The 18847-nt window shown below is 48.0% G+C and overlaps 1 protein-coding gene and 1 non-coding gene across 2 annotated transcripts in view; one reads left to right on the top strand and one right to left on the bottom strand.

Annotated features, from left to right (window-relative positions):
* Nucleotides 1-18847, bottom strand: part of SLC7A8 (solute carrier family 7 member 8) — a 51723-nt gene that overhangs the window by 2304 nt on the left and 30572 nt on the right. Inside the window, exons 5-11 of the mRNA XM_055436610.2 lie at nt 12085-12210; nt 10339-10492; nt 9605-9728; nt 7636-7739; nt 4324-4420; nt 2406-2555; nt 370-547 (exon numbers count right to left, since the gene is read on the bottom strand). Coding sequence (XP_055292585.1) covers nt 370-547; nt 2406-2555; nt 4324-4420; nt 7636-7739; nt 9605-9728; nt 10339-10492; nt 12085-12210 — 933 coding nt within the window. The remainder of the gene's footprint in view (nt 1-369; nt 548-2405; nt 2556-4323; nt 4421-7635; nt 7740-9604; nt 9729-10338; nt 10493-12084; nt 12211-18847) is intronic.
* Nucleotides 16989-17094, top strand: LOC129563677 (U6 spliceosomal RNA). Its single transcript, XR_008687415.1, has one exon. It is a non-coding gene; the product is annotated as a U6 spliceosomal RNA (small nuclear RNA).

Below are 18847 nucleotides of genomic sequence, written 5' to 3'. Positions count from 1 at the left end.
GCTCCCCTAGGAGACTCTCACTCCGGGAGACAGCCACCTTGCCTGTCTCCTCTATTTCCGGGAAGCCTATTTGCTGGCTGCTCCTCCTCATCAAGGCCCCAGGCCCACTGACCACCAATTCTGGGGTCTTCACCCAGCCCATGGCCGCTCCTCCAGCATGGCCACGCTGGCAGGCCTAAGGTCTGCGTGGAAATGCCCAGAGTTCTCCTCTCCTCGGAGGCCTCTGAGCAGAGACCCTTCCTGTGGTGACCCTTTATCCAGTGCTCTGCAGCCAGCCTCCTGATCCTGGCGGGGCTCTCTAGCCAGACCAGTGACCACTCTCCTCCAGACCAGGGGCCCTCTGGCTGCCCATAATCTTCAGCAACTCACCAATGAACTTATTGAAACACCTGGGCTTGTGCTTCCAGTAAACACCCAGGAAGTAGACCGGCACCCCTGTCAGCATGATGGCCAGGCCGATGCCGCACACCACGGGCTCTGACCACAGGCTGAAGACCAGCAGGAAAGCCCAGAACAGCAAGTAGACAATGGGGAACAGCAGGTTGACCTGTGGATCAGAGTCACTGTTACCTGTGTAGACCCTGTGGCCCCCAAGATCAGAACATCTTCCCTCTTCTTCCCAGAGGGAAGCATTTGGAGGGCAAAGCTGGGCTTCACTCAGCTCTGTGGCTCCCCCACCCTGAGCCTTGACAGGGCAAGTGCTATGTTGAGAGATGTTGATGAACATGGGCAGTGGGACACTAAGAGGAGTGTGGGGACCTGGGAGGGGACAATCCTCAGTGTCGTCCCAGGAGGGATCAAACAAGGCTCCATCATGCAGCTGCATGCCCGCGGCAGTCACAGAAGCCCATGGGGGTTGACGAGCTTGCTGGTATATTGGTATATGTCTGCTGAGGGCCGAAGGTGAAGGAGAGCAGAAGAAATGAATGGGGGCAAGAAGGAGACCTCCTGTCAACCAGACCCCTACCCTCTCCCAGCTGGCATGATATGGGAAGTGTCCCTCCTCTCACCAGAGTCAGTTCCAATTTGTTTTAAGCCATTTGAGAGGATAAACCTAAGATCCAAGAAATCAGGAAAGCTAGTGTGGAGAAGGAAATGGCAACCCACTCCAGCGTTCTTGCCTGGAGAACCCCAGGGACGGCAGAGCCTGGTAGGCTGCCATCTATGGGGTCGCACAGAGTCGGACACGACTGAAGCGACTTAGCAGCAGCAGTGTTGTATAAGGCAGCCCGGGGCCTTGTTTACTTCAGGAAGAAGCCAACTCTACAGGCCCAATATCCTCTTGTTGACCACAGGTGGGAAGTCCCCCATAGAGTCTTCCTGAAGGTTCTAGACTCACTGCCTTTCTCCTCCTTCTTCTCTCCTCTTGGAGGGTACGCAACTGGTAGGGAAATGGCGTTATTCTGCTTCCTTTTCCCTCTAGCACACTTTCTAAGAGTGGCAGGAAAGTGGCAATGGAAAACAGAGACGTGAAGAGCATCGAGTCTCCCTGTGTTTCCAGAATGTGTGTTAGTTGCTAAGTTGTGTCTGACTGTTTGCAACCCCATGGACTAATGTAGCCTGCCAGGCTCCTCAGTCCATGGGATTCTCCAGGCAAGAATACTGGAGTGGGTTGATGTGCACTCCTCCAAGGGATTCTCTTGACCCAGGAATTGAACCTGGGTCTCCCGCATTGCGGGCAGATTTTTTACCGCCTGAGTCACCAGGGAAGCTCGTTTCCAGAATAGGATTGTTCAAATAGCTCAGGGATATAGCCTCTTCTTCTGATTTGCAGGGGGACCTATAGCACTCTAGCGTATGTTGTTCTGAGCAATTCCATTTATTCCTATCACAAAATCATATCTTATACACTCAAGAGATTTACCAGGCACCCTGCTATGTGCAAAACTATAGTAGTTTAAAAAGGGAGGATCATGGAGTGCTGAAGCGGACTGGGAAACTTCAAGAAAGAGAGGTTCTTGAGTATGGAAAATGGTTAAAATTTAGAGAGGCAGTGGGAGAAGGAAATTCATTCTGGGATGAGATGGAGAGCCTGAATGAGCAAAGCTCAGTTATGTGGAGGGACGAGGAGGACACTGGTCAGATTAGAAGGTCCGGGAAAAGTCAGCTGACTCTTTCAAGACTTAGAGCCATGGGAAACAAAGGAATGACATGACAGAAGTAATGACATGATGGAAGTTACAGGTCATCGAACCTATTCCTCCAGCTACAGTTTGCTCTGGTCCCGTGGAGAATGGAAATGGCTGCCCCTTTCACACATGGCCTTTGCTTCCCAAAGGGTCTCCCACCATCGTGGAGATGATGAGGCTTGGTCAGCAGTGAGAACAAGGCGATTTAAAAAAAATCTGAGCTCAGCTAGAAGCAGTGGAGGAGGGGGAGGGGGCCCCACAGGGAGGTTCTAGCACCTTAATGGGGCGGTTGATGTCCGGCTTCTTCCAGCGAAGAACTATCTGTCCAGCAACCGTGACGCCATAGAAGAGGTAGTTGATGAAGCCCACGTAGTTGATGAGCGTGTATATGTCGCCGGTGACAAGCATCAGCAGGGTGGAGATGCACTGGGGGGCGTGGAAGAAGCTCATCAATAATTAGAAAGGCACTGGGAGACCGGAGGAGCTGTTTACTGGTGGCAGGCTGCTCCCTTGCCTCTAGGCAGACAATGCCATTCCACAGTGGATCTCTCAAAATGGAGACTTTATAACTTCTCCTAGAAACCCAGGTCATTGCTAACAGCTTCATCACCAGGAACTTCTTTCTTACTGCAGGAGTGATAATCAAAACATTTAACCACGGGTACAACATGGGCACTAACCATTCAGAACAGATGCTGGCTGTAAACACCTGGATTGGCAACGCTGGTGGCACCCAGCTCTATGCCACTCTGGTCTCATTTACATTTCTTCCCTAGTTGAAGCCCAAGCTAATTTTGTCTTTTATCCCTTAGGGAAGACTGTTAACTGCAGATTAAGGTTTATTCTTGCCCTCATCCTCTTTTCCTGATTGAGTCATCTAATTTATTTTTCTTTCTTCCTTTTTTAAAAAAAAAAATGTCATAAACAGTTATATAGCACTTCCTAAGTGTCAGGCTCTATTTTAAGCATTCTACAAATATTAACTCATGTAACCCTCATAACATCCTTCTGAAGTTTTCTTGACAGAGTTCACTTCCCAACTTCAAAATCATCTCAGTGGCTCTCTCAAAAGCATATTCTTTCCCTCTGCTAATTTGTTAAGGCCAATAGAAAGCTCAGTTCTCCTGTAAGATCCGATGGTGAAAATAATCAAGAAGAATTTAAGGGATGAAAAAGCCAGATTCTTACTGTAATTGCCTTGTAGTCATAAAGAAAAGAAAGAAAGTGAAGTCGTTCAGTCGTGTCCGACTCTTTGGGACTCCATGGACTGTAGCCTACCAGGTTCCTCTGTCCGTGGACTTTTCCAGGCAAGAATACTGGAGTGGGTTGCCATCATAAGCCTGCACCAATGGTGCAAACTGAAAAAAAGTTCGTGGCTCACTGGGAGCACTGAGTCTTCTCTAGCTGCCTTTCACCACTGACCAATCAAGATGACCTTCTTCCTGTATCAGAACGTTCTGAAATTTCCCCTAATGTACAGTGAATGCCCTTGACTCTTGAGAGCTCTGCTCTCTGGTCTAACTGCTTCTCTATTAAGACCAAAGTAATTTTTGATATTTTAGTTGGGATCCAGAAGGAAAAAAAGAAACAATCCAAAGACTTTCTTCTTCTGTATGCTGAATATAAATGATTCTATTCTGGTGTAATTCCACCTCCATTTACCAGACACCCCCATTGTTTCCTTTTCTCCACTTTCAGTTTACCAGTCTTCCCTTCTGATTTCTCTTATTTGGTATGACACCAGATTTATTTCAGTGGTGTTTCCCCAGAGACTGCCAGAGCCTCCTTGGGCAAGAGGGTTGATGGGGAGGGGTGGGAGTGTGCTGTGATCAGCCAGGAGCAGAGGCCCAAAGCTGCAACCCTATGGGTAACAGGGGCAGGAGGAGCCAAGAAAAAAAGCTTTTTTGTGAGCTTGTAGAATCTGGAAGCAGCTACTTCAGTCTGACTCAAAAGGATGGAAGAATGAGACGAGCCAGCCTGGAAGCCTTAAGGCATTCCAGGACTCAGGCTCCTTCCTTGCTATATTTCTTGATATTAATCAGGCCCATGTATACCATTTGCTAGATTATCAGAGGCCCCAAGAAACCTAGGAGCACAGGGGTAATAGAGGCATGTGTAGGAAGTATGAACTCCCCAGTTCAAAATAGCACAGAGGGAGGGTGTGTGTAGGGCTGGCAGAGGAAGGGACCCTTACTGTGAAGAGCAAGGCTGGGATGGGGGTGCAGCGCTTCACGTGGATCATGGCCAACACGCTGGGAAGGTGGCCCTCCCTGGCTCCAGCAAAGAACAGCCTGGCAGAGAGAAAAGCAGGTCAGCCTGGGATGGCCCATGGACCATCCAAGGGTGCTCCCTCCCTAGCCCAGCCCCCTCATCCAGGTCCACCTCTGCCCACACAGGAGCATCTCCACTCCAGCCAGCTACTTCTCGTGCACACCTTCCAGCCCACTAGTAAAAGGACCCACGTTCACAAATGCAGGTGCAGGCAAACCAGAGGCAGTCAGTGGATACGTGGATGGATTCAGGGGTGTGGAGACCTTGAGTGTGGTCTGGGGTTCCTGATGACGTGCTGTTACTCTGAGAATCTTTCACAAAGCTTGGAGGGCTGTAGGAGTAGCCTCTCTCCTTTGCTTAATGCCTTAATCCCTTAAAAAATGTACCTCCCCCCTCAGAGGATATAGGTTCTTTGGGGCATGGGGAATAAACTGTACATGAAAATATATATTCTGGTCAAGAAGTAGTTGCCCTTGTGGGGGGTGGGGAATAGATGTGGATGAGGAAGGGACACATGAGAACTTGCGGGGGGATATGTGCAAATGTTCTGTATCATCGTGTTTTGGGTGGTAGTTACATGGTTATCAACAATCGTCAAAATTCATCAATCTGAACACTTATGATCTGGGTATTTTGTGGTATGTAAATTATACCTGAACATTTATATCCTTAAGCTACTTATTCTAATCCCCAAAAAACCATTCCAAAGAAATGCATACAGTTAGTAAAAGGAGTACATACAAAGATATTGCAAGATAAAAAAGACTGAAAAAAAATAGACAAGAAACTAAAAAAAAAAAAATTTTTTTTTTCCTGCACTGTGCCCTAGCTTATAGGCTCTTAGTTCCTTGACCGAGATTGAAGCTTGGGCCCTTGGCAATGAAAGCATGGAGTCCTAACCACTTAACTTCCAGGAAAATTCCCCCCAAATTATTTTTTAACTTTAAAATAATGATAATTTTTCTTTCTGAGATACTTGTAGACTCACATGCAGTTGCAAGAAATAATGTGACCTTACGTAGACTTCACCCAAAACTCTCCCATTGGTAATATACTGCAAAACTGTATTAAAGTATCATGACTTGGATATTGATGTTTACAAATTATTTTTAAAAACAGAAATTTTAGGGAGTTCCTTGGTAGTCCAGTGGTTAAGAATCTGCCTTCCAGTGCAGGGAACATGGGTTTGATCCCTGGTTGGGGAACTAAGATCCCACATGCTGTGGGGCAACCAAACCCACACACAACTAGAAAAGCCCATTCAATGCAGCAAAACCCAGCGCAGCCAGGATTAAAAAAAAGAGAGAGAAATTTTAACATAAAGAGCAGCCCTTCTTCCTCTTTCCTCTCCCAAGAAAAAAGAGAATAATACTGTAAGCTGTTAGGAGGCATTTACATATTAGTAGAAATTAGACCACTTTTTCTTTTTTCTATGATTTTGGAGGGAAAGGATCAGCTAAGGGTGAGAGGAAGGGGATGTGATGGGGGGACAGAATGATACAGAGTCAGCCCGCTGGGTGGTCTGAGAGAACCATCGCTTTGTCATTTGGGTATGGGGGAGAGTGGGCTATCAGCAGCGGCTCCTGAGTTGATCATGGCCCCAAGTACCCATATGCACACCCTCATTGCCACCATCAGCAACCTCACCCATTTCACAGTTTCATGCAGCTACATGGCATCATCGCCTCTGCAGGGCAGCCTCATGCACCCAGCGGGGCCCCCGGTGCTCTGTGGGCCTCACCATGCACATAACCAGGGCCCCACGTTCACATGTCTCCTCCACATGCAACCCAGGGAGCTGACAGGTCCAACAGCACTAGCAAGTCAAGTTCACAAGAGACAATCGTTGCCCGGCTAGCCAACCACGGAGCAGACATGACATTAAGCACGACACACGCATACACACGCCTACTCCTCAGGAAGAATCATCCTCTCCCTTCCCCCAAACACAAAGAAGTAAGAGAGAGAAGGAGGGATGGGAGGAAGGAACTGGAAGGATGAGTTGAGGAGGCCTGCTGGGTGAGCTGTGCCTCTGACTCCAAGGCTGAGCACACCGGGCCACTGCCTCCGCATGCACACACAGCTGGACTACATGCACGCAGACCACTGTTCAGCCTGCCCGAGGGACAAACCCCACTCTAAAGCGACTGGAGCCAGTCACTCTCCTCCAATAGATCCCAGAGAGCCTCATGGGTCACTGATCTTCCACCGCTCGCCCTCGGCTGGGGCCTCCAGGTGGCCACTGCTCCTGTGTAACACGCATACGAGGTTGCCGTGGGTGAGTGCCGGAGGGTCCTGGGGTCAGGGGACGCCCACACTCCCTCTTCCCTGCCCTGGGTCCTGAAAACATGACACTCCCTTGTCATTGCATGGGAACTCCTCCCTGATGTGACTGGTGGCTTGGGAAGCAGCTGAACTCAGGGGCTCACTGCTTTGCGAGTAGGACTGTGTCCTTGGGGGAGGGGGGCTTCCTAAGAACCGGAGGACCCTCTGAACCACAGCAATGGAAATCATCCAGCATCTGCTGGGCTCAACCGCCCATTCTGGAGACAACAAGATGGGACATCAAAGAGGGGGCCAGATGTCCGGGTCTGTGGAGGTGGGGGCTGGGGACTCCTGGGTCCACTCACACCTTGGGTTTCCCTGAGAGTTTGGGATGAGGGATATGGCTTTGGACAAGTGTTTCCCTTCCGTTCTTCCCCAGTTGTCTCACTTTACACCCCTACCTGAGTCTCACGGTGGCCACACAAGGGCCTCCCACAGCTGCCTGTCTATTCAACAGGGAGGAGCCTGCACCCTCAGGGCACTCAGAGATGAGCCTGTTCCACCTGCAGTCTGGACCCAGGACTTTGACGGGAGGTTAGCCCAGAGGCCCCGGGCATGGGTCCCTCCTGGTCCCTTTCAGAGTGGGGTTCCTTTCCAGCCAGCATGGCCTGTTTCTAGGCAAGTGGAAAAGGGACTCCAAGGCTGCAGGCAAGACACTGTCCTGCTGCCAAGCATGTGGCCTGGGCCTCCTCAGCCCTCTGCCTCTCTGGACATGAGGTGGGAAGGCTGGTGCTTCTTGCCACCACATGGAAAGCCACACACGTTGTGCGTCACCACATGAGCAGCATGGGCTCCTCTGCCAGGCGCCCACACAGAGCCCCATTGATGGAGACAAGCCCCCCACATACACATAGAGCAATATGCACAGCAGAGGGGTCCCTGGCCCTGGAAGGGCCTGGATGCCACTCACCGGGAGGAGGTGAAGAGGGACCCGTTGACTCCTCCAAATGTAGACAGGGCGACGGAAATGGGCATGATCCAGACCATGACCCCCAAGAGTTTTTCTCCAAAGGTCTGAGAGGGGAAACAAAGGGGTGAGTGGGGAAGGTGAGCTCACAGCCTTCCACACGCGTGCCACTGCTGAGAAGGCTCCCTCCCAGATCCGCCCCGCTGCGTCTCTTGGGCTAAAGCCCTGGGAAGCAGGGACGACGGGGTCCATCGCCCCTCGTGCACCCCCAGTTCCCTTGGTAATGACTACACAGTGGGGAGTCAGTAATGTTTGGGATTGAATAACAAACAAGACTGTGTGTGGTGATGATAATAAACACCTGCAATCCTTGCTGTGTGGATAAGGAAACTGAGGCACAAATCAATTAAGTAGTTTGCCTAAGATCACACACCCGGAAAGTGGAGGGTGAGGACCGGAAGCCAGCTGTGTGAGTCCAGGCCTGCATACAAGGAACACTAGAGAGTCAGGCAGGCTGGGGTTCAAATCATAGCCTAGCATTTAGGAGCTATGAGATCTTGAGCAAAGCTCTTAATTTTGAGCCTCAGCTTTTCCATCTGTAAAATAGAAATAAACCTTCATTCATAGAAACAGAAGATACTGGGGTGGGGTATGATAAGAACAAACCACTACATAGGCTAAGAAAGAAAAGGTGGTGAAGCTATACACTAGTCTTCATGTATTGAAAGGATATAAAACATTGGGGGAGCAGCTTTTTCCACATTCTCTGAGCCAGGGACATACTTGAGTTACAGCATTTGTATTTTTATATAACTTATAGCACATTTGGAGGAGGAGTTGTTTAAAAGAGCTGTCTTGTTGGGGAGGGTTGGATGTTTGTGAACTACCACCGGGCAGTGCAGGGCCTCTTTCTTTATGGTCTTCAGTGATGAGACATGTGATAACAGTGGTGGGCTGGGGCTGTGGTCCAGGTGAGCCACATGAGGGAATTACATGGTTCCCAGGTCTTTCCCAGGTAACAGGGACCACAATGCCTTGGACCTGCAAGATCTCTCCCCAAAGAACACAAACCGCACACACTTTTCCCTGATGAGGGAAGGAGTCAGGTTGCCCAGGTGTGGTTATGGAGGCAGAGGGAAACAGCATGTCTTGTGCAAGATAGTGACTTTCTGAGGAGGAGCCTATCTCCTTTATACAATCATCACATACAGCGTTTAAAGTGCCCTCGGTCAGGAGTTAGCTCTTCCCAGGTGGCTCAGTGCTAAAGAATTGGCTTGCCAAGGAGACTCAGGAGATGCTGGTTCAATCCCTGGGTTGAGAATCTCCTAGAGAAGGAAATGGCAACCCACTCCTGTATTCTTATCTAGGAAGTCCCGTGGACAGAGGAGCCTGGTGGGCTACAGTCCATAGGATTGAAAGAGTCAAACATGACTTGGTGACTAAACTGCCACCACAGGTCAGGAGTTGGCAAACTTTTCTGTCAAGGGTCAGGTAGTAAATATTTTGATTGCTCCTGGGCACCTGAAGATGTGGCTTCTGCCCTGAGGACTTGAGAAGACTTCCAGACCCACAAAGGCATGGATCAGGGGAAAGTGAGTGGGACTAAACCAGTGAGGCTATGTCACCGTTCCTGGTTTGAGGGCACATGAGAGTTTTTGGTTTTAAATTTTTATTGGAGTATAGTTGATTTACAATGTGGTGTTAGTTTTGAGGGCATATAGGTTTGATTTCTATCCTTTTTTTAAGTTGAAGTATAGTTGACTTACTGTTTCAGGCAAAGCAACTCAGTGATATATATATATATATGCATCTTCCTTTTCAGATTCTTTTCCATTATAGGTTAGTACATGATATCGAATATATTTCCCTGTGCTATACAGTAGGTCCTTATTCTTTATCTATTTTATATATAGTAGTGCATCTCTGTTCCTCCCTATTCCTAATTCATCCCTCCTCAAGTTTAATTTCTTACCACAGCGACTGCATTTGATGCCAGCAGCTCCTGGGGGGACATTGCAGTGACGTAAGCCACATTGGCAAAGACATACACAAATGTGACCAGTGGGATGGAGATGAAGATGGCTCTGGGAAGGTTCCTGTAGAGGGAGAGGAGGTGAGAGGGGGCAGGTCTGGCACCTGGGACCACCTGCTTCATCAGGGGGTCCAGGGAGTGCCTTCTGTCTCCCTGCAGGAAGCTGACCATGCAGCCTTCTGTGATGTTCCCTCTACTTGGGGGGTGGATTTTGTCTCCATATGGGCAGGACAGTTGAAAGGAAATGAGACAGCTTAGGCTGGAAATACTCTCCACACCTGTTTATCTCTTCCTGACCAGAGTCTCCACAATGTGCTCGCCCCATCCCCCATAATTCCTACACCTCAAGACAAAGACCTGTCTGTTGCAAGACAGATGAGTAAGATGCCTGGAATTCTCTCAGGGCACATTTCATTCTCTAAGGCAGTGGGGTTATCTCAGCACCACTTTCAGCTTGTAATCTGCTCCAGGGTAGTCATTGGATTGTTTTTCGCCTGCAGGGTGAGTGACAAATGGTCTAAGCTCCTGGAAAATGAACCATTTCTTCAGGCTAGACCAGGTCATGGTCAGAAGGGGGCTATGGGGAGAAGTGGGCGCTGGGCACCTGGCTCCCTCTTTCCAGTGGCAGGTGCCTGGGATATTGAAGGGGGAGGGGGAGAGCTGTTGTAACTCACTTGTAGGGATCGACAAGCTCTTCAGTCACATAATTTAGAAAGTTCCAGCCTCCATAGGCAAAGGAGCCCTGAAGGAAAGCCAGTGCGATGAGGCCGATGTCGGGTTCTTGGAAATTATCAAATGCATTCTTTGGCTCCAGCCAGAAGTACTGTCCTGCGGACACACGGACAGGAGGCTGCTCAGAGAAACACATGTCAGAGCCCGGCAGCCCCAGGTCCCTGGTCTACAGTGAACCCCACATATTGGTGAAGTGGGCCAAAAATGGGCTGAGAAGTTCAGGACCCCCCCAAAACATGATAATGATGAGTCCAAATGGGGGCTCAGGTCCAAAGCACAGCTCTGAATGTTCCTTTTTCAAAAGGCAAAGTTCCTTGGAAGGAAAGACTGGGAGAGGTTACTGGGCAGGGCAGGGTAAATGGAGCTGGCTCACTAGGACTCAGAGATGCAGGAGTGGAGTCACTGGCAGTCTTCTGACCACCCTCCCTCATTTCCAAGTTTGTACGTTTTCATGGAGAAAGCAGCAAGAACGACATACACTCAAACATAAGCTTCTGTGATGCCTTTAGCTCAAGCTTGCTGTGTTTCTTTGTCAATATCCTCCTGCCTCTTCCTAGGGTGTGTGTTTGGTCTATCTTTTCATGGAATAGATTTCCTGAAGATGGGGCATCCTCAGTGGACAGCTTTCCAGTTGCCTTCTCAGCCCTCAGCACAGTATCCTGTACACAAGGGGTTCTCAGGAAAGGCTGCTGACTAAGACTGTAGTGAGATACGGAGTAGCTGACCATACTTTATATCTTCACCCATAATCGAGCATTTAGACAGGAAATAATGAGATGAGAGTGATCGGGAAAAGGCACTGAGACCAGATTAGGAGAGCCTCATATCTTTGAAAAGACAGCCCAGTGATTTCTTTAAGTCTCAACTCCTGAAAACAATACCACCTGCTAAAGAACTGAATCCAACGGATGAAAATAATTAGGCCCATTGTAGAGCTGAACCTTAATTTTGTTTTCTGGAATCAAAATCCAGACACATCATACCACCTCCAGGGCTTGTGGGCTGGTGGGAGGTCCCCCTGTTTGTCATCTGACTTTCTCTAGGAGGTAGTGACACTAGGCAAAGTCTAGTGCTGCCATGGGAACCATGGAAACCAAATACAGACTAGGGCTTGGAAAGGGCCAATCCAATGGGGAATGTTGGCAGGGGCCCCAGGAATGTAGAGCTCTCTCTTGTGGAGCTGAGTAATTTCTGAAATGTGTAAAAATCTCCTCTGTCTCCCATGTTAAGATATGGACAAGATAAAATATAAGATACAAAGAGCCTCCCTGGAGCTGGGACAAACAGCAATGTCTAGAAATATGAAATCTTCATCTACCTGTGATGGAACCATGAGGTCAGCAAGGGAGGACAGAACTTGGCACCCCAGGGGGTACTCAGCTCCCAACCATCCTGGGGAAATTGGTTTCTTGTCCCCTTTGTCAAGCAAGTGGATAAGAAAAGTCATTCAAGGACTTCCCTAGTGGTCCAGTGGTTAAGGCTCCCAATGCAGTGGGCTTCAGTTTAATCCCTGCTCTGGGAAAACTAAATCCCGCATGCCACAACTAAGACCTGGCACAGCCAAATAAATAAATAGTGATAACACATAAGAAAAGGATAGAATTGGGACATCTCAGGCTGTGCACACGTCCAAAGACGGTGCGAGGGCTGTGTGCATGCAAGGGTTGGCACGTTCTGATGATACCCACCTTTGCAGATCTGTACAACTCCCATGATGATGATCAGGGCCAGGGCCAGGAGCTTCCCAGCTGTGAAGATGTCTTGAACCCGGGTGGCCCACCGCACACTGGAGCAGTTGATCCATGTGAGGAGCACTGCAATGACAGACCCCCGAACATATCCTCAGGGCCATGAGGAGACTACCGGATCCCTCTGGACAGAAGCAGCAAAGCTCCTCAGTCCTGATGAGGAGACTGTAATAGGTGAGCCAAAAATGCTGCAGGCTCATCACCAGCATCTGAAACTTTGGTGGGGTTAGTAGGTGGGGTTCCAAATGGGGACTGCGTGCCATAAATTAGAGCTTGGTCAGAACACGCCCTGCTCAGGCTTAGAAGTCAGAAGTGAGCATGGAAGTGTGGGCACTGACTTTGGGGAAAAAAAAATCAGCCTCTCATCAGGGCATGAATGTGGGCTCAAGATATTGTGTGCTCAAGAGGGGCCCTGAGCAGCTGGTAGAATCCTGGATGTTGTCTTCCTGAACATGGTTTTAGGGTAACAAGGTTTAGGGGAATCTTTTGTTATTCAGCTTTTCCAAGTTCTAAGTTACATTTAGTAAATTTCATTTTTGTAAGTGTACAGTTTGATGAGATTTGACAAATGTATTCAGTTGTTTAGTCACTACGACACCCTCTGTAGAGAACATTTCCAACACCCCTAAAACTCCTTTTTTATACTGTGCTCCTTTGAGGTCAGCCCCTTTCCCTTACCCCCTTCCCTTAGATCTGGAAACCACCAATTTAATTTCTGTCCCCAAAGTTTTGCCTTTTCCAGAATGTCACATAAATGGAATCATATAATATGCAGCCTTTTATGTCTGGCTTATTTCACTTAAAATGGTGGTTCTGAGATCCATTCATATTGCTGTATATATTAATAGTCCCTTTCTATTGTCAAGCAACATTCCATTATATGAGTGTATTAGTTTTCTATTCAATAGAAAATGGACATTTGGGTGGCTCCCAGTTTGGGGCTATTATAAATAAAGCTGCTATAAACACCTGCATAGACGTTTTTGAGTGGATCATAGAGGTCTTTGAGGAGAGTTTTCATTTCTTTTAAGGAAATTTCCAGCGATGGGATTTTGGGTCATAGTTTGACTTTATATGAAATTACCAAACTGTTTTCCAAAGTGGTTATATCATTTTGAATTCCCACCAGGAATGCATACTCCTGTTGTTCTGCATCCTTGGCAGCATTTGGTATTGTCAGCTTCAAAGGTCTGACCATTTCTGAAGAGTGTGTAGTGACATTTCATTGAGGTTTGGATTTGCATTCCCCTAGAGACTAATGCTATTGAGCATGTTTTCATGTTTATTTGCCACCATCCCCACATCTTCTTTAGTGGCATGGGGGGCTAGGAGTCACAGGGATCCCATAGAAACACTTATAACATGGAACCTCCAAGGGCTGGCCGAGAGCTCCAAAGCGAAGGATGGTTCTACTGCCACACTTACTAAGCAACTTAGGGGAGCACAGGGGCGGCAGTAACCCAGCTTCCTGATGGTTATGAAGTACTTGAGAATATGGGGAAAAAAGTAAAATCCCCTTGTTTCCCCTTCCCCGAAACAGACACCAGCATGTGCCCTCAACCTTCCAGGGCACAAGCCATACATGTAGTGAGACTCTCTCTTCTCTAATCAGGCCTCTGATTTTACTTGAACAGCTGACCAAGTTCTATCAACACCTTCTGAAACTGTGCTTTTACTTTCTAAGTATTTTCCAACCTTACTTGATTCTGAGAACATCTCCTCAGGGTAAGGACCTGACATTATTATCCATCTGTGACCTTCCTCCCAGTGCTGTTTCTACCTGGGAACCTCCTCATCTTTCAAGATCCTGCTCAAATGTCACCCGTGCCATGAGTCTTTATTATTTTATTTATTCCTAACAAGGTGCCTGCCAGGTAAGATGTATCAACTGCATTTTGTAGACAAGGAACAAAGTTCATACCTCCTTTCTACTCCCAGACCACTTTGTTTATAAGGCTGGCACTTATTTCTTTGTATTACAATTATCTCTTTCTTTTTCTGTGTCTCCCTGTAGAAGGGCAGGGCTATAATTTTTTCATATTTTTAACCCCAGGGCATATCATTTGTCATTGTTGTTTAATCTCTAAGTCGTGTCGGACTCTTTTTCGACCCCATAGATTGTAGCCTGCCAGGCTCCTCTGTCTGTGGGATTCTCCAGGCAAGAAGACTGGAATGGGTTGCCATTTCCTTCTCCAGGGGATCTTCCCAACCCAGGGATCAAACACAAGTCTCCTGCGTTGACAGGCAGATTCTTTACTGCTGAGACACTAGGGAAGCCAGGGCATATCACTGGTGCCTGCATATTGTAGGTGCTCAACAAATACTTAATACTTGAATAAAGAAAATGCCACAATTCATCAATCCTCCAGTCTCATGTCAGTCTACACGTCCTACAGTGGGCACCAATCTCCCCAGCTCTCCAGGAACCTTCTCAGTTGGTTTCACAGCATCAAAATAGCAGCAGGAAGCATAACTTCAAGGGCAGGAACTCTTGATTCCTGGTGGAGGAGCTTTTATCCAAGATGGTGTCATATAATGAGAATCAAAACATGTTTTCAGAGGAAGGACTTCATGTGCCCGAACTAGAACATTTTGTAAATGTTCCAGATGGGCTGAGATGTCCTGATACATACACATTATCTTGCTCAATTCAATAAGGATTTCAGGATCACATGCCTGCTAACAAGTAATTAGGCCTGTAATCTCAACTCCTCCCCAGGCCCCGAGGTACAAGGCTGGGTCCCTGGGCCCCCGGAGTTCAAGCAGATAGAAACAATAATGACTAAAGGATAAAGGAGACTGATGTATGAAAGGAAGATTAGGAAACAAAACCCTTGTGACTCCAGGAGAGGTAAGGATTACAGAATGAGGAACCAGATCATGATGTCATCATGCAGAGATCATCCTTGCCAAGGGGAGGAAAGGGCAAAATGTGGCCATGTCCCCACGTGCCTGCTTAACCAGGCAGCCAGAGAGGCTTCTTCACAGTGTTCCTGGGGACATTGAGAAGTTTGAAGGAAAGGACAATTTGTCAAGTTAACTTACTGTGCGTGTCTTCTGTCCTTCCTAAGCCTATCCCCACAAGAACCTAGCCCTTAACTAATCTTTAACTTCTAGCCTTTTCAGGGATCTTTCAGACATAATAGAGAAATCTTGAGAATAGGGTGGGAGAGATAGGCTGCCTGTGACACTAATCTCCTTGGACAATGGCTGCAGCAACGCCCCTACCCCATCTGACCCTTGGCCCTACAGGTGATCACAGCATGTGACTGAGGGGAGAGACGGTACTGTCAGTCTCCTGGTACCCCAGGTTAGCCTCCCTCACAGCAGGCTGAAACCTGAGCTTCCATCCCAAGAGAAAAGGTCAGTGAGGAAAGGCAACACTTGCCAAGACCCTGCCTTCCTCAGGCATCCTGTCGCTGTCTGTCTATACCCAGAGTGCTTTCTGTGGCTGAGGGTTATGTCCCTGCTCTCTTCCCAGCCAGATCTTGAGTTATGCATGCTTGAGATACAGTGACCTCAGGGAAGCCACATGTAGATGGGGACGGGAGGCAATTGCAGCTTGAGATGTGAGAGTCTCCATCCATCCAACCATCATCTACAAAGACCCTTACTAGATACCCTGGTGGGGGGAGTTACAAATAAGACACAAGTCCCTTCCTCTCTTTAGGAAGTTCACACCGTAAGAGGGGAGACGGCTGAGCTTAAAAGATCACAAAGCAATATGACGACAGTAGAGCTCTTCACAGAAGCTTGGCAGGCATCCACATGGAGCCCCTAGGTCAGCCCAAGGAAATCAGAGATGCTTCCTTTTTCTTTTGGCCAAGCCCCACAGCTTGTGGGATTTTAGTTTCCCCCAATCAGGAATCAAACCCAGACCCTCGGAAATGAGAACTCAGAGTCCTAACCACTGGACTGCCAAGGAATTCCCCAGAGATGCCTCTTATAGGTGAGGAAGATCCTGGCATTAGAGAGAATTTTTATAATGTGGGGCTAGCTGGGCAAAATTGACAGGAAGACATAAGATGTGCATTGTAACCTGACTGTGTGGAGGGTTGCTGCTTCCCTAGAGGGCTCCATGGAATCCCAGATTTCTCTGTATTTCTTGGGCATCTGCTCCTCTCTTTTTCTTTTGTTTCCTGGCTTATAAAAAAAGGGATGGTGAAAGTTTATCAAGAAGATGAGACTTCAAGAAGATGCTGAAGTCAGGGGTTGGTTACTTAATCTGCCCAGTTTGAAAACCTTAATGTCAAGGTAATGGGAGAGAGACAAAAAAATGAGGCAGGCAGGAGGAGGGGGACTCAGAACCCAGTAATCTCTTACCCTGCCCAGAACCCACAGCCTGGTAACTGCCACGTACGTGGGAAAGCAGGGCTCAATGCTTTCTGCCCTGGGAAAGCTGTAGGATCAGCAGAGAGGCAGAATCCTTGTCAGGCCCATGACAGTGCCTGTGCTGATCTGAAACGTCTACCGTGAAGAGGGTAGGTAAGCTCCTGCTCCCTAAGAGAAGGTAACCCTCACCCCAGGCCAGTCCTGATCCTCACACTCTGATCCCTGGGGAGTCATGAAGCCTCTGATTCAATTCTACCCCTGACAAGACACCAGAACTCCTGGGGCCTGTGGTGGGCTGACACACCACCTCTAAGGTGCAAACACTCTAATCTTGTGAATGTTGCCTTACAAAAGGAATTTCACAAATGTGATTAAATATCTGCAAGTGGGGAGATGATCCTGGATTATCTGAGGGGGCCCCTGCCGCCTTATAACAGGGAGGCAGGAAGTTCAGAGTTACAAACAGAGATGTGATAACGGAAAACAGAAGTCAGAGACAGAGAAAGGCTTGAGTGCTCACTTTGGCAGCACACACATTATAATTGGAATGACCCGGGAAGATTAGCATGGCTCCTGTGCAAGGATGACAAGCAAATTCATGAAACATTCCATATTTTTATAGAAAACAAATTTATGGTTATCACAGGGGAAAGGGGGGAGAGGGATAAATTTGGAGTTTGGGATTAGCAGATACACAGTACTATATATAAAATAAACAAGTTCCTATTGTATAGTCCAAGGAACTGCATTCAGTATCTTTTAATAAACTATAATGGAAAAGAATCTGAAGAAGAAAATCTGCAACTAAATCACTCTGCTGTATGCCAGAAACACAACACTGTAAATTAACTATATATATTTCAATTAAGAAAAAAAAGAGAGGAGGAGAGATTTAAAGATGTTATGCGTCTGGCTTCGAAGATGCAAAAGGGGCCACGAGCCAAAGAATACAGAAGCTTGGAAAGGTGAGGAAACAGTTCTCCCTAGAGCCTCCAGTGGGGCCTCAGCCTTGTTGACAATTTGAGTTTAGGACTTCTGACCTCTAGAACTGTAAGGCAACACACCTGTGTAGTTTTAAGCCACTAAGTTTATGGTAATTTGTTACAGCAGCAATAGGAAATGAATACAGGGCCAGACACCACAGAGAAAGACAAGGAAGCAGGGGCATCATAGCCTTCACAAGGCAGCACACGCCAGGGCCCCAAAGGAGTGCCCGTCACAGGCCTCACAGGACACCAAGAAGAGGGAGCGAGCGGGGAGCACTGGGAGCAGGCAGCCAAAGTGAGGTCACCAATGTGCTGACCTGCTTGGCGAACTTCCACATCACATGCACCACATGATAGCATCTCAGCTCTTCCACATGCCCAGATCCTATAGCTGGAGGGTCACTGCCTCCTCTTTCTCTCCTTGGTAACTCAATACAGTAGTAAACAGGCTCGCCCTAGGGTAACTCTAGCTGTGCATTTCCTCTCAGAAAGATTCAGGGCAACAGACTCCGCATACTCCTCCTTCATGAACCCTGGCTTCTCCCCCAGCTTCCTCCATGTCCATACAACAAAAGGCCCCTGTGCTCAACCCAGACACACAGACACACAGGCCCAAAGGTTACAAACTGCTTTCGAGGCCAGTGGAGTGCTGAGATGTTCACAGACATGAGTCCTTTGTTCTCTGTCCCTAGAGTTTGGTTGGTCTCCTAACCTTACAGACCAGAGGCTACAATCAAAGGCCATAAAAGATGTCACAATGGAGAGCCAAGAGATGCGTGAACTCAGGAGTCCAGAGTCTAAGTTCATTTTTCCCGGCAGAGGGGAAAGGGTGGCCCCGCTGTGTGCTATCTTGTTGTGGATAATGCCTCCGCTCTGCGGCTTCCCCAGGCAGAGTCCACCCCAGCTGACTCAGGGAGTTGAGGTGCCCAAGATCCAAGGGTTACAAAAGTTGGAAGGAAAGAATAGGAACAACATTTGGGGGACAATTTTACCTTAAATTAATACATTTATAGACTATCGGTAAAAGAAGCAATTTAAAAATCAATCTCTCTAGTCCATTTCGAAACAGAACATCAGTGAATCTTTAACATAAATAAATAAATCTTCCTTCAGAAAATCCTTTAAGGATGAATTAGGGAATGGTCTTAAGTCCCTAAGACCATCACAGAGCCAGGGCTGTGACTTTATCCCTCTTCTCCTCAGCTCTATCCAGCAACACCTTGCAGGTAGAGGACCACACGGGTTTCTGGTGTCTCTGTCAAGTACAGATCAAGCCAGCAGAGCTCTGAGCAGCTTGTGCAAGGAGTGAAATGGTAGCAGTGGGGGTGGGGTTGAGCAGGTCTGAGGAACAGAGGCAGAGACGGCTCCCTCAGAGGGACGTGGCA

The sequence above is a fragment of the Moschus berezovskii genome, chromosome 9 (genome assembly GCF_049115385.1).
Source record: "Moschus berezovskii isolate FMDL1 chromosome 9, NW_MosBer_1.0, whole genome shotgun sequence".
In the NCBI taxonomy this organism is placed as follows: domain Eukaryota; kingdom Metazoa; phylum Chordata; class Mammalia; order Artiodactyla; family Moschidae; genus Moschus; species Moschus berezovskii.
Note: the sequence above shows the minus strand (reverse complement) of the source record. Positions and strands in the feature narration are given on the sequence as shown.